The 14,162-nt window shown below is 48.7% G+C and overlaps 1 protein-coding gene across 2 annotated transcripts in view; it reads right to left on the reverse strand.

The window, feature by feature from the left end:
• Window positions 1-12,215: 12,215 nt before the first annotated feature.
• FAM219A (family with sequence similarity 219 member A) overlaps window positions 12,216-14,162 on the reverse strand; it is an 85,091-nt gene continuing 83,144 nt past the window's right edge. Inside the window, exon 6 of one of the 2 annotated variants that reach the window (XM_066568756.1) lies at window positions 12,216-13,604. In XM_066568756.1, coding sequence (XP_066424853.1) covers window positions 13,449-13,604 — 156 coding nt within the window. In that variant the 3' untranslated portion in view covers window positions 12,216-13,448. Of the gene's footprint in view, window positions 13,608-14,162 lie in introns of both variants that reach the window. The other variant, XM_066568755.1, reaches the window with a different exon arrangement.

Raw genomic sequence — 14,162 nt, forward strand, 5'->3', positions numbered from 1 at the left:
CCAGAGAGCTCTGTGCTGAAGGATCCCCCACTGTGAGTACCACAGTGCCATGGATGTATGATCAGCAGCACACATGGAGGGGCCCGGGTGGCGTTGCCCCTGGCACTGTGCTCTCAGATCGTAGTCAGACAAGGGCATTTCACACCCTCATTAATGATGTGCTGCTTTCAAAGTACCCCTCCTTATTTAGCCTGTGTCAGTGCTCAGCATCCCAGATGGATGGCAGCTCTTCCTGGACAACTTGCCAAAAGCAAGCACGTCCTCAGCAGCCCAGCATGAAGCTGACAAACACGGGTGTCAATGACAGCTTCTATTTTTGGCTGTGTTACTATGCTCCAAGAGCTTTCCCTTGCAGGCTTTCTTGGTCTCCAGCTTGTGTGTGGTGGGAGAGCAGCAGTCTGCAAGGGCTGTTAAAGTGCCCACCAAGCCAGCAGTCAGTGAAGTTTCTCCACCCTTCCCAGGAACTTCCCCAGACTGTGGGAGGGGGTCTGAGGGGAACAATTGCCCAAGCCAGTTTTGATGGAAGACCACCTTTGCCCTTCACCGGTGCCATGGGACAAGGTAAGCCTCTGAGATAAATGAATGTACCCTGGCATTGCCATCTCAGTAGGCCATTTCCAGTGGGTCTTCCTGCCGACAAACACCACTCTCTCTTGCATGGTCAATTCCCTAAAATTCTCATTACCACACCCATGCCAATTGAGGAAAATATTCCTGTTTCTCAGTGGAGAAGACCTTGAGAAAATTCTCTCTGAGGCTCAGGCGTAGGGACATATATGGGGAATCCAGTGTTCACTGTTTATTCTTGTTGCTTGGTTTTAGTTTCTAAACTCAGTAATTTAAAGCAAATCACATGTTTTCTGCAAAGTCTCACACCTAATTTTGGCCCATGGGGATTTGATGCAGTAGCAGAATGATGACTGTGCTGGTTGAACAGCATCTTTTCTGCCCTCTGCCAAAGGATGAAAAAAGCTGCTTCAGCAACAGGGACATCCTAAAGGTAAACATGTGGGGATTAAAAATGTGCTGCCAGACCTGCAGTGGGTGAAGGACAGGGCTGATTACTGCATAACACACAGTGTGGCCAGGGAACACGTTCTTGGTAAGTAGAGCACACAATGATAACAGAAAATACAAGCAGCACAAGAAACACTGATGTGGCCCCAAAATCTGGGAGATGCTAACGTATGTGCAGTCAGGCTCAGGGATGCCAGCAGGATTTTAGGTGTTGTACAGTCCCAAGCATGGCTGGAGGAGACCATGCATCCAAACAATTGTCCAGGGTGTAAATCTGGCTTCCTTAAGGATCTCTCATAGAGGTCCCTCGGGACTATGGGGCACCAGGAGAGTACTCCCCAGGCAGCACTTACTACCAGGGGAAGTCAGAACCCTCAGGATGTGCAGACATCTCTGGGATAGGGATGGTCTCAGTCCAGGAAAAGAGATGGATGGCCATGGCAAAGCCACAAGCACATATACTGAGAGAGCATCCCTTTGGCACTGTCAGGAGGACACAAGATGCAAAGAGAGGCTGAACAGACCCAGTGCCAGCACCATCAGACCCCAGACCCCATGGACACGTGCTCTCTGTGACACAGAAGGACAGCTAGCACCCTGGCAGAACTTTTGGAGCTGGACAAGCAGTTCATCTCAGGCCAATAGGCAGCGGGATTGATGGCTGATGGTGTGCCTGTAGTTCCCCTGCATTGCCAGGGAAACTACAGGGAATCCCCATCTCCTCAGTCAGCTGCTTGGGCTGACCTTGGCCCAATGGATTTTGTAATGGGGGCATTGTTAATCCCTACAGATAGTAGGGAGTGGGAAGAGACACCCATTCCATGTGGCAGCATCTGCCTTCACAGCTGCTGGGACACACGGTGAAACGGGCTACTAGGCAGGATCTAGTGCTGGAAATGCAGCTGGAGATCTGAGCATCAAGCCTCCCTTGGGGGTTGTAGCAGTGCTGTGATTCTCTCCCCAAGTTCCTCCCTCACCCAGAACCATGGGAGAGAGGATGGAATCACTGGCTCCTCTGCCCCTGCATCCAAGGTGTCCAAAGACATTCAAGCACTTTGCCTAATGGGAGATGGGGTGAGTGCACTGGGGCTGCCAGGAATGGGGCAAGCAGAGGCTGGGAAGGGAGTTACAGGACTGTACCAATGTCCTACAGCTGGCAAGCCTGAGAGGGCTGTGTTTCATGGAGGAGAGGGGTGCCCTGGTTGGTAGCATGCACTATTTCTGTCCTGCACAGTGGTGACGTCCCTGTCCATGCCCTCTGCTTGCTCCCTCATTACAATGCACATGGTAACGAGGCTGCAGGAGATGAGCTGGTTTGCAGTGAGCTTTGCCTCAGTGCTGCTGACCTTCTTAGCCCGTGAGGGGAAAGCTGTGTCCCACAGATGCCCCCTTGAGTGGGGCCTCAGCTCAGGGATCGCTCCTCCTGCAGGACCAGGGCTGGAAGGGGTTTTTCAGTGCTCAGAACTCTCCCCAGCCCTTCACATGGTCCCCTGGGATGAAAGACCCACCAGCTGGAACTCATCTGAGTCTGGGAATTGTGTTACAGCAGCTCTCAAAGCAACCCCATCATCACCAGGTCACACTCATGCAGCCTGGCATGAGCCCTGTCACTGCCTCAGTTTCCCTAATTCAGCAGATCCTGTGCCTGGCGCTCTCTGAAACCTCCCCATGGACAGGGCTGACATGTCGGACCTTCTGCTCTGCCAGCTCTAAAAGACCAAAGCCACTGCAGGATGCAGCTCCAGCGGACAAGTCAGCAAGCACATGCCATGGGGTGTCAAACACTCTCCTGATCTCCATATGATCAGGGAGCGTATGACAATGCCTCGCTACAGAGACACAGCGAGGCGGCCTCTGAGTGCCACCCTCCTGCATCTGCAACTGACGTGTGGGGCATCTACAACTGGGTAGGTGTAGAAACCCCAAAGTTTTCTTCTCCTGCAGCACTTACCTGTGTTACAAACTTGTTCTGTTTCCAGAGCTCCTGTGGAACCCACTCTTGGATGGTCTTTGACAGAGCACAGCGAGCAGTAGGAGTTGGTGCAAGTGCTGTTGAGGGTCCTGTGTTTTTTAAGGAGGAACATGCAGCCTGCTGGGACTGGTGTGGGTTGGCAGCCCAGGGTGATGTTCATGGGATCAGTTGTGCCATAGAATGGGAACACTGGGATTTGGTGGCTTTCTCTCAGTCCCATAGCCATGCTCCCTGACTGCAATTCCTGCCTACATCCCTCTCGGGCCATACCCTCCTTGTTTTGTCTTGGCTCCCAGCTCCCTCCCCTCCTGCCAGCAGCTACCTACAATGGTAGGAAATAGTTTCAGCTGGTCCTAGTCAAGATAATTTTATTTTCGGAGCTGCAAGAGCAGTGATTGTGGCTTTTCAAGCCCCTTTCTCCTGTATTGCCTAGGAAATCCTACAGCAATCCAGCTGCAGACAGAGACCCCCCCACACCACTGCCACCAATGACTGTGTCACAGCACCAGCACAGCTGCCCCAGCCTCATGAGGTAGCCAGGGAAATTATTGCCTGCTCTGTCTCCCCTTTTTAATTAAAAGCTGGATTTGGGTGATCCTGTGTTGAGCCTTGTTTGCTGTTCCATCCGAGAAATGGTCTCTGCAATCAGAGTGAGCAATCCTCACCCATCTCAGTGCAGAGGCAGCTGGGTCATGCCAGGGTGGGAGTGGCATGAACTGAGTTTTCTTTCTCCAGAGCTGGGGACTTGAGTAGAGATGCCCCTGCAGGGATGGGGACAAGTCAAGCCTTGCTCTGCTCTGGCCTATGACACTGTGCCCACTCAGAGCCCCGCTGTGCTCTGTTCCAGCCCCTCTGCTGCTTCAGTTTGGCAGATTCATGGGAGCAGACCCACACCCATCTTGGCAGGGGAGATGCCAACCTGTGCCCCTGAAGGGCTGCAGAGCCCTGCCTGGTTTGCTGATGGACAACCTGGAACACCTGAGTGGGTTCCAGCAAAAGTGAATTTTGTGTCCTTAGAGAAGAAGAAAACAAGCTGCCCTTGATTTTCACACTCTACTGGTCTCTCTTGAGCCAGGTTTAGGCTCTCCATCAGCCCCATTCCCTGCAGGGAGTCAGTGGGAGGCTGGGAGGGGAAGGTGGACACTGCAGTGCCTACCCCTGCCTCAGCTCCCTGGTCTTGGAGCAACCCAGGTCACAGGTCTGGGGAGCACCACTGTGCAGAGGTGGAATCCAAGCCTCTCAGCTGTGGGGGTACTAATCCTGCACCAGATTTGTTGCCAGCATGATCCACTGGCCTCCATGGCTGTCCTCTATTCCTGGTGGTCCACAGGTTTTCCAGCTGGTGGTATTGGACTTTAAAATCAGGGCTTGGCTCCTGTGCCAACAGCTTAGAAGGGCAGAAGAGCTGCAGGGCTGGAGAAAAGGTTACTTCACCCATTGATGTCATACAGATGCAGCAGTTCTTTCTGCTTCTTGCTGACCAGATGCAGGAGCTCGGTCCAGCCTTGTGTGCCTTCCTGCTGCCCTGGGGACTCATTTTCCCAAACGTTGGTGCCAGTCCTGGAATATTTACCTCTGCCATTCACACAGGTCACAGCAGCTGCTGTTTCTGGGACCAAGCAGGCCATGGAGTGAAGGCTGCACTCCTGATTTCAGTATCTGCAACTGCTGGGGGCTCCGAGGAGCTGGTGCAGTCCACACTCCCTTGCCCTGGTTTGCTCCAATGAAAAAAAAGGCTGTCAGGCTGGTTTTCATATGTATGCTTTTTAATATCATTAATTCTGTTACACTACACACAACCAGTAACAATGATAAATACTGCAATGGAAATGTTAAAAAAAAATACTATACACGTTTTTCATGTTTTGAAAAAAACCCCCACATTTTAAAATAAATTAATGCATAAAACTGATGGTAGAAAAGAGAAAACCCAAAACAAACCATAACACAACTGATCTGTTTAAGGCAATACTCTACACAGACGGGAACAAAAGTACAACAGTGTGCTACATGATCTGAATGGGAAAAAAGGGAACAAAAGAAAACCCATACAGGATGCAGACTGATGCTTTGGAAGTGAGAAAACTCCCAAAACCAGATAAAAAAAACAATGGCCAAGTTAAGTGCAGCATTAATACACTCTGCATGTCAAATGATTAGCAGGTTCCTAACAAGGACTAAGGTCAAGCTACAACAAATTTATCTTCCTAATTAAAAGGTTATTCAGGTCAAACCCTACATTTAACTCTATTTGTGATTAGCTGTTTCAGCTATATTTCACTATATGCAAGGACAGCCAGAAATTCATCTGCTCTTGAGATTAACACAAAGGTCGGGAGGTCTCCCGTCCTGAAATGTATTTCCATTAAATAAATCCAAAAAGGATCTTGCTTTTGGTGACCTTGAAATACCTCCCACCATCCCTTCCCTTGGGGCACCAGGCACCACACGGGGAATGGAGACCAGGAAGGCATTTGCTTAGGCTGATTTTTTTTCCCATGCTGAGGACACAAAATGGAAGTGCAGATTTGATCTGGACTTGGAGGAGTGCTGTTTTTCTGTCTGCCAGAAGTGTCCATCTGGAGCCTGCTGAAAGTACTTTGCCAGCATGGAAGAAACCCATCCTGTACACAGGCTCTGGCTACAGCCATGACATTTGCTATTAAGGTTGGTGCAGAGCTCCACACCTGCCTGGACAGCCAATGAACCCCAATTATTAATGCAGCCCAGAACTTGGCCACTGGAAGATGGACAATAATTGTAATGCCAAAAAAATCCCTCTTTCCCTCAAAAAAGAAAAGAAAAGGGACAGTAGCCACTTTCTGCCAACTTCCTTGGGTGGATCCCCATCAGCTGCCACCCATTCAAGATCGGCAGTGCCAGATCTCACCAGCATTGACCCAGTACATTCCCAGTAAGGTGCATGTCTGCAAGGTGCTGCTGGGGGCAAAGAAACTTCCTGGGACATGGTCAGAGCCTCCTGTACTGCCCTGCTAGAGTGCATGGGAAGGAAGCCATGAAACACAAGGAAAGAAACCCAACTGGAATTACTAGACTCGTGAAGGCCAACAACAGTCCGGGTTGCCTTGGGTTCGGGTGAGAAGGGGGGGATGCAGAACTGGGCTGAGAATCACTTTGGTGCAACTGCCTCTGATGCTCATCATTAGTGCATGGGGCAGGGGGAAGAAAGGCGACGGCTGCTTTGAGAAAAGGGGAGTGGAAGGAGGACGTGTGTGCAATATAACAAGGCTTGCAATTCTAGGACTAACCACTGGACACAGATACCGAAGATTACTTGTGACAACTAGCTATCCTTCTACTGCGGCTGCTCCTTCCCCCATTTTCTGGTCTGATTCTTCTTCAGTTTGGGAAGCCATGGCTGTTTGGCATGATGGCCAGTGCTGACCCTACCACCCCAGTCCTTGCCCAGCTCATGGGGTGACTCTGCTACAGGTTGGACAATGAGGCCTGGAAATCATGTCAGGCACAGACTGGCTCTGCAAGCCAGCCAGCACCTGCTTTCAGACCCTTCAGAAACTTATTTAATGGCAGCTCATCTCCCTTATTAAACTGAAGGTTCAATAACCTCTGTGGAAGGAGTAAAAAGGGTTTAAAAAGTGCAAAAAGGGGAGGGGAAAAACCCAACTTTCTGAATTGTCTCCCCTGCAAAGACTTCGTCCTCCACCAGAGTCTTTCTCCTGGCGGAACTACAGCCCCACCAGTATCTCACAGCACCCTGCCCCAGTGCAGCAAAAGCAGAGCCAACAGGCTCCCCACTAAGGCCTCTGCTGCAGGACTCCAGCCCACACCAGGAGCACGTGGGTTGGCAGGTCTGGGACCTGGTCTGCAGACCTGGACCCACAGCACTAAGGCCAGGAGGGCGAAGGCATCCGGCTTGGTGGGCTGCATCTCACCAGGTTTTGCACGAACCTGGTGAATCTTCAGCCCCACAGCCTTCATGTGGGTGAAGAGAAATCCCAGCCTCCTGTCTGATTCTCACCCCATCTGTTCACTGACCTACAGCTGGCCTGACTTTTGCTTGGGGTTTGTCTTGGGACAGAGGCAGCCACAAGTTGAACACAGCTGCTACTGCAGCTTCTCCATGCAAAGAAATGGAACAAACAAATCTGTGAACTGGGGGTGGATATGAAGGTCTGTCATGAAGAGTGCTTGCCAAAGTTTTTCAGCTCTTTCCATTTGTCTATATTATATCTCTCAACAAACTGTGTCTCCCAAATCATGGAGGCTTGAGGAAGGTGGGTACCAAATGGAGTTGCAGCTTATTTAGATTGCAAAAGCAGAAAGGCAGCCTGGGTGAAGAGCAGTGCTTCCCAGGGAGCTCACCTGGGACAGCTGCATGGGCAGCTAGGAGAGAAATGCTGCTCTGGGAGGGTAAATGTCTTAGCAGCTATGAGACTTAGGATGGCCTTTCAGTGGCCTTTTCCTGGTGCCTACTGCTTTCAAGTAGGCACCAGGGAAAGCTGCAACCTGTCCTGCTGGTGTCTGTGCTGCTCTGTGACATGGTTTGCTGCATGCTTGTGTGGGCCATGGGGCTGTGCTTTGTGTGATCTCAGTCAGTCCCAGCCTCTGCCTCCCCAGCAAGCTGTCAAAGATGTGCTCAGACAGGCAGTGTTCAGCTGCTGTCATTCTGGGACTGCCAGCAATGTCAAGTAGGGCAAAGGGAGGGATGTAGCTGTAATTTTTGGGAAGTAATGCAGCAGCTCAGCTGCATAATACAGGAAGTTAAAATATGGACCACAACCCCTATTAGAAACCTCCACTGACCTCCTGCAGATAATCCCAGCCACAAAATCTCTCTTTATGCTAAATTCCTGGCCCTTCTGCTTCAAGTCTTGTGTGGTTCTGTAACAAAGGTGGGTTTGTCTGATGAGGTGCAGTTTGGAGCAATCCCTCTCACAGCTGAGCCTTGAAAGGAATAGACAAGTATGCCTAGAGGTGAAAAGCAGCTTAAAATGAAGACCTTTCCATGCCGTCCCAGCTAGCCCTGTGGCACTGCTCCTCTATGCAAATGTTGCTTTTGATCATGCAGCCCAAGCTTGCTGAGCCAAGCAGCAGCCAGGTGCCAAAGCCCACGGCATTCTAGGCAAGAGTGGCAGTACCCCAGGTGGGTGTGAAGTGAGAATGGAACAGCAAAGGAGGAGCCCAGGCAGAACCACCAGCCTAAAGGCTAAGATGATCATATGGTTGCTAAAAACAAGAGCATGAAACTGCCATGGGAATATCCCAAAAACGAGCCTTTCAATCCTCTGTTCCCCTTTGTGCCATCCCAAGCTAAATTCCTTAATTCTGCTATCAGTGGATGGTGCTGTTGGGTCATCAAATCTTTGTACATGTTCCCTCTGGGAGCAGGCAAACTCAGAAGCCAGCTGTGAAGAGTCAGCTGCCAAGTAACTGGTTTACACATCCTTGACAAACATCTTTCTCCAAAGATGCTTAACCTCTGTACTAACCTCCACCCTGCTGCATTCTGGCATGCGTGAGGAACATCAGGAGATGGTAAAGAGAGGGAAAGCAGAATAGTACTTTGAAAATAGGAATTAAACTTCTAAAGCATTATATTTACATCCTTCCTGCAGAACTGTCCTATCAATGGTGCCTCTCACTTGACAGTATCCATGCAGGATAAAAGGTTTCTCCCATGTGCCCCAGAAGGGAATTGACATCAAGACCTGATGTGACTTGCCTGAGGTTAGAGCAAATACCTACAGCAGCAAGGACCCCAGATCTCATTTTTCTGTGCTCTAACAGTCCAGCAGACACACCAGGGCTGTAGCTGGCTGCAGTGCCAGCTCAGGGACAGGATGTTTCTGGTGCGTACATCTGAAAGCAAGCTTTGCTCCCTGCTGGCATCAGCACTGCACTGGGACAGATCAACTCGGACAACTGGGATCTGCCTGAGGCCACGACAGCACTTGGCAATCTTTCTAGTTATTGCTTGTTTTCCTTTTCCTGTTTTCCATCTGTTGCCCAGCTGGGTCCTTCCTTTCTTCAAAAGCATCTTCATGTTTCTGTTGAATCACACACAGGGCGCTGCATTTTTCAAGCCTCCCGCATTCTCCTGCACAGCCTGCAGGCCAGCCCAGGATCAGACTGTACATGGAAAGGGAAGGATCCTGCTCAGGATTGCAGACCTGTGTGTCAGCCAGTGAACCACTGAACACAGTGGGTGCCTCCTTTTGGGACAAGAGCTGATGAAACAAACCAGAAAGAGCTGAGTCCCTCTTGTCTGTGGGGGAAGTTGTCCTAAGTTCCTCTCAAAGTCCATGCAGCAGGAATGGTCACCCGGTTTTGCAGTTGCAAGGCATCTGCAGGCAGGACAGCCAGGAGAGCACAGCAGATCCAATGGCCAAGCACACATGTTAGGGACAGACATGCAGCAATGTCAGATATCCCCCAGTGGCTCTTCCAAGGGTACACTTCAAGATGTGTCTGGTAAGATATCAAATGAGCCTTCAGAATGGGCATCAGCCTCCTTTCAGCTGAGGTTTATATACAAACACATGAACACACTATCTATAGACCTTCCTCAATACTAGGAGGATGTTCCTCCTCCCAAAGACATCGGGAAATGTGGCTTTTGCTGACAAGAGAGATGGAACAGAGTGCTGAGACCCTAGAGTTCAAATCCAGCTCACATTCAAGGATACTAGCTGATATTTTATCAGATTAACATCTGATAAAAGAAAAGGATTTGCTGAAACTCACATAATTTGGTGACTGACATTACATAAAATCCTAACAAAAACCCAGTCTGGCTTTAGGATACACCAAATGCAAATTCCTTTTTGGAGGCACCAGCATCAATATCCTTATATCCTGTTTGCATGGTAATTTAGGTAGACAGCAGCGCAGCATTTCATACTCCATGGTGTTCCTCCCCTTGGTTTTCTGTACAACTTTGGATTGAAAATGTGGCCTGAGAGGGCCATCTTGTTTGGTGCAAAGACTGGAGGAAGGAACAATTTTCTTTCTTGCATGCCATCTGCATTTAGAGAGCACCCAGCAGCTCTGCAGATTTGTAGAAATGTTGTGACAGAGTCAGAGTCTGTGCTCTTGCCTTCTGCTTTTCTGGCCCTGGTGGCAGAGACTGGTCTAAGGACAGCATTGACAGGATAACCATCTATCTTCACACCTTCCCAGGAAATCACCTCAGCATAAACTCCAACAAGGTTTGCTTGAGCAGAGAGGCTGGATCAGATGACCCCACTGTGGCCCCTTCCAGCCTTACCCATTCTCTGACTCTGAGGGAATACAGAAAACCTGCTGGCTAAAGCAAAGGTCTGAACATGAGACCAGACGGGGGAACCCGCCTCATCTGTCGTTGATACATACCAATGGGCAGTCCTCAATATTCCACAATGAGCCAACAAACATGCTGCATGGTCATAATCTGCTGAAGGGGCTGCAGTTCAGAAGGGTTAGTGTTCAGTTTTCTATGACAGCCACATGTGCATTGCCTTAAGCCACTCAGCCTTTCTGGTAATGACCCTACACAGGTAACTACTTTTCCCCACCCTTTCTACATTATTCCCCTAATAAAATATATGAACACAAAGCATAGAGAGGAGAAGCCAAAAAATTGCCATTTTATGGTCCAGTACTGTCATGCCAAACCAACTATTTCTGCCACCAACTCCTTCTGTGCACAGGCAAAAATGCTTGAGTTGTGCTTCGGTTTGTATTTGGAGGAAGCACCAAGTGGAAGAACATCTGAATTAATCTCCCTCCCTCCCTAAAGGGCTGTGCTAGAAGCAGATGCACATCACAAAATGCAAAGTGCTGAAGGCAGTTGCAGGGTTGGGGAATGTCTCAGGGCACATGGCAGGCAAAAACTAGCAACAGGGGCAATAAAAGGACTTGGTAATGGTGCCATGGGACAGTGGGTGTCACAGAACCCCTCAGGTTGGAAAAAACCTTTAAGATCATAGAATCCAACTGTTAATCCAGCACTGCCAAGGCCACTAAGTCTGTCCCTCAGAGGAGAGGTGTTAACCCTGAGAGATAAGAGTAACAGCAAGCCTCATTCTATCCTAGACTGAACAGGACAGTGCTTGGCTATAGCTGGACTCAGTGATCTTAAGGGTGTTTTTGAACCTAGATGATGGCATGATTCTATGATGGCAGCATGATGGAGACCTGTGGGGTGTTCAGCCCTCAGTGGCGGGCCCAGGTGAAGAGATGGCTTGTTGCTCTAGCAGAAACTCTGAAATGCTCCGAGCTCCCGAGCAAGGGCCGTGGGAAAGGCTGAGGTGTGCAGCCTGGCTGGAAGGCACAGAGACTGACCCAGGAGGATGAATGTGATGAAGACGTTCCATGATACCAGTGCTGAACTGCAAAGTCCCTCTCCAGAAGAGTGAAGTTTTAAAGAGCGCTGGTCATGTCCTATAGGATTTGGTTTGACCATGGTATTTCTATTAGGTTTTGACTACATTCCCCATTAAAAAAGACTCCTTAAGGAATGTTTTTCCCTTTAATCATTTCTGTACTCTCTACTTCCCTCACCTCTGGACAACCTCATACCTGAGTTGTATTTTGGAAATATTCCCCTCAGCACTACCAGGTAGTGAGAAAAGGAGATGAATTCACTTGAGGAACACCATCCCCACAAGAGTTGGCAAGTTAACCATCACTTCTGTATGAAGAGGCAGGGATGCTCAGTAAACAGCACCATTCAAGTTCTCTTTCTATGGCCTAGAACCAGAGTGGCAGCATGTTTTTTAGGCAGAGGGGACAAGCACAGCTTTAAAAGTTGTCAACACCATCAAGTAAATAAGCCTGGGAATCTTGTGTGCCTGCTCTTTCACTCACACTGTGGCTGGTATCAAGTTTTGCACTGCACAGAGTAAATCTCCAGGATGTTAAAGAAATCTCCTGCTAATTAAGACTTCTTAAAGACTCTGCTCACTTCACATAGATTTCAGATAGGGGATCCGTCTGTTGTGGTGCAGCTCAGGCTCTGCTTTGTGACTCAGGAATTCTCATGGGAAGCTCAGAACTGCCCTCATTTTTTCCTTTCCTAGGCTACAAAGCGGGTGATGACCCCAAGCAGGTGGTCCTTCCTCCTGAAAGGCCAGGAAAACACAAGAATTGTGCCTGTGGCAAAAGATTTCAACACCAAGAAAAATGCCAGCCCATCCTTTGCATATGCTGCAGTTGGTGAGAGGACATGTTTCCTAATTCCAGAAGTGATTCTGCGTTCAAAAAAAAAAAAACCAACAAAACAATCTGCTGGTGAGCTGGGAGCTCAGACCAACAACCTAATGTAACAGGTTTCCTAACTTTTGCAGCACCATCTGCTCCTGACCTGGGACCATGTCTAGCTCAAACTGGGCAGATAGGGGGTGAACAGTAGTTTCCTCTCATGGGCATCTTTCAGCTGAAGCTCTTCATAACTCTGCTGTTGCTGAAAATTCCTCTCAAGTCTGACCCTACCACACTGATGACTTCAGCATTAATGAGTTTCTCCCACAAGCACCCAGAGACACAGTGTCAAGAGAATATCAAGAGTCAAGCACTCTTAAAATGTGCTGTCTTCAACTAGCTTTTCCAGCACTGTTGTTCAGTATGTCTCTAGTCCTGACTCATGCAGGATTCATTTCTTCTCAGCTGAACAAAGTTTAAGATTTTTGGAAAGAGATGGTTTGCACAGGGATTAAATACAGGCTGAAGTCAGAATACGTGACAGAACTGAAGTCACAAGCATGGTTGGTATTCCTGGGCAATGAGCAAGTCCTTGAAGTGCATGAGTGGATTGCAGATCGAACCTGATGTGTTTGGTGGTAATTTAATGTGGCGCTAAGGGTAGATTGCATTGGCTATGTGACACAACAGCTCTAGCTAGTACTGACTCACAGCGAGATGTCAGCTACTTGTCCCTTTTGCAAGTGAATGAATTGTGTCATGCTAGTCCTGGCTAGCCTTGCCATAAGAAAGGATGCCCTGGTCCGTCCCCATTCCTGTGCCCCAGTTATAATATTGTTTTGGTTATGCAAATGAAACAGGTTTAGTGAATGAATTAAGAACTGACTTCCTCTCATTGGTAAAACACTTTGATACCTCCAACTTGCCCTAATCTTTCAAATGGATTGGTTTCAGTGGGCAGGATTACCTGAAGTCCCATCTGACCTTTCCCATTCTGGAAAAAGACACTTTACAAAATATCCCCAGTGCCTAAACAAACCAAGGAGGTATCTCTGGACCCCTCTGCATTCGCTCTCCAGACCAGTCAGCTCTGCCAGGCACTGCCTGGCACATTGAGCAACTTCTCTTTTGTTTTACCATAGTTTAAAATAAGTTATCAACCAATCATAAAATGAATTTTTTGGTTTCTCCTGGCTCCATGAACACAAAGAGGTGCACGTCCTACCATAGGAGGAAGCAATGGCTGTTAAGTTTTACAGTTATAGTGGAAAGCACTGATCACAGCCTGCCGGCCTCACTACTGGATGTGACAGGCAGTGGAGGAGGTGGCTTGGCAACACATGCAGGTGGGGTTGACAGATTTAGGGGGGATTAGGTCGAGGTCCTCGTCATCCGGGATCTCATCTAACCGGTACCCATCCTTTAGCAGCTGGATGTTCAAGTCTTGGTTGATCTGCTACAGACAAAGAGACAAACAGTCAAACACTTGGGAGTTCTTACTTCTGGTGGTCAGAAGATGAAGGATTCATCCATCATTCCCTTATTTGGGAATGTATTTCCCCATCATTAACAACTGCCCTACAGTCCTAGATTTGACCTCAGTGAGGGGAGGGTACTAGCTTCTCCAGAGTAGGAATATCTAGAGTGAGATACGCTATTTTGCAATGGAATAATTTTTCCCTAAGGACAAGCCCTCAGTTAAAGTAATACAATAATATTATTTACTAGCAGATGGGCAGTCCCCCCTCTCAGTCTGGGGCACACTATAGCAGTGAAAAGATGGTAAAGTTTGGCTCTGTGATCTCAGGTTCAAGTGCTGTCTAACTGGATCTATATAAACAACACTTAGGGCACAGAAACAGCTCAGATCATCTGACATGGTCAGTGCTCTTGGCTGTTTCCCAGGGTTTCAGAGCTATTTTATCCAAGGAAGAGATACAAGGGGCAAGAGTTCTGAGCAGTTTGTGGGCAGAATGGCTGCTCAGCCCTTGGATACAAAATCCTGCAGAAG

This window comes from Molothrus aeneus, chromosome Z (genome assembly GCF_037042795.1).
Source record: "Molothrus aeneus isolate 106 chromosome Z, BPBGC_Maene_1.0, whole genome shotgun sequence".
Taxonomy (NCBI): domain Eukaryota; kingdom Metazoa; phylum Chordata; class Aves; order Passeriformes; family Icteridae; genus Molothrus; species Molothrus aeneus.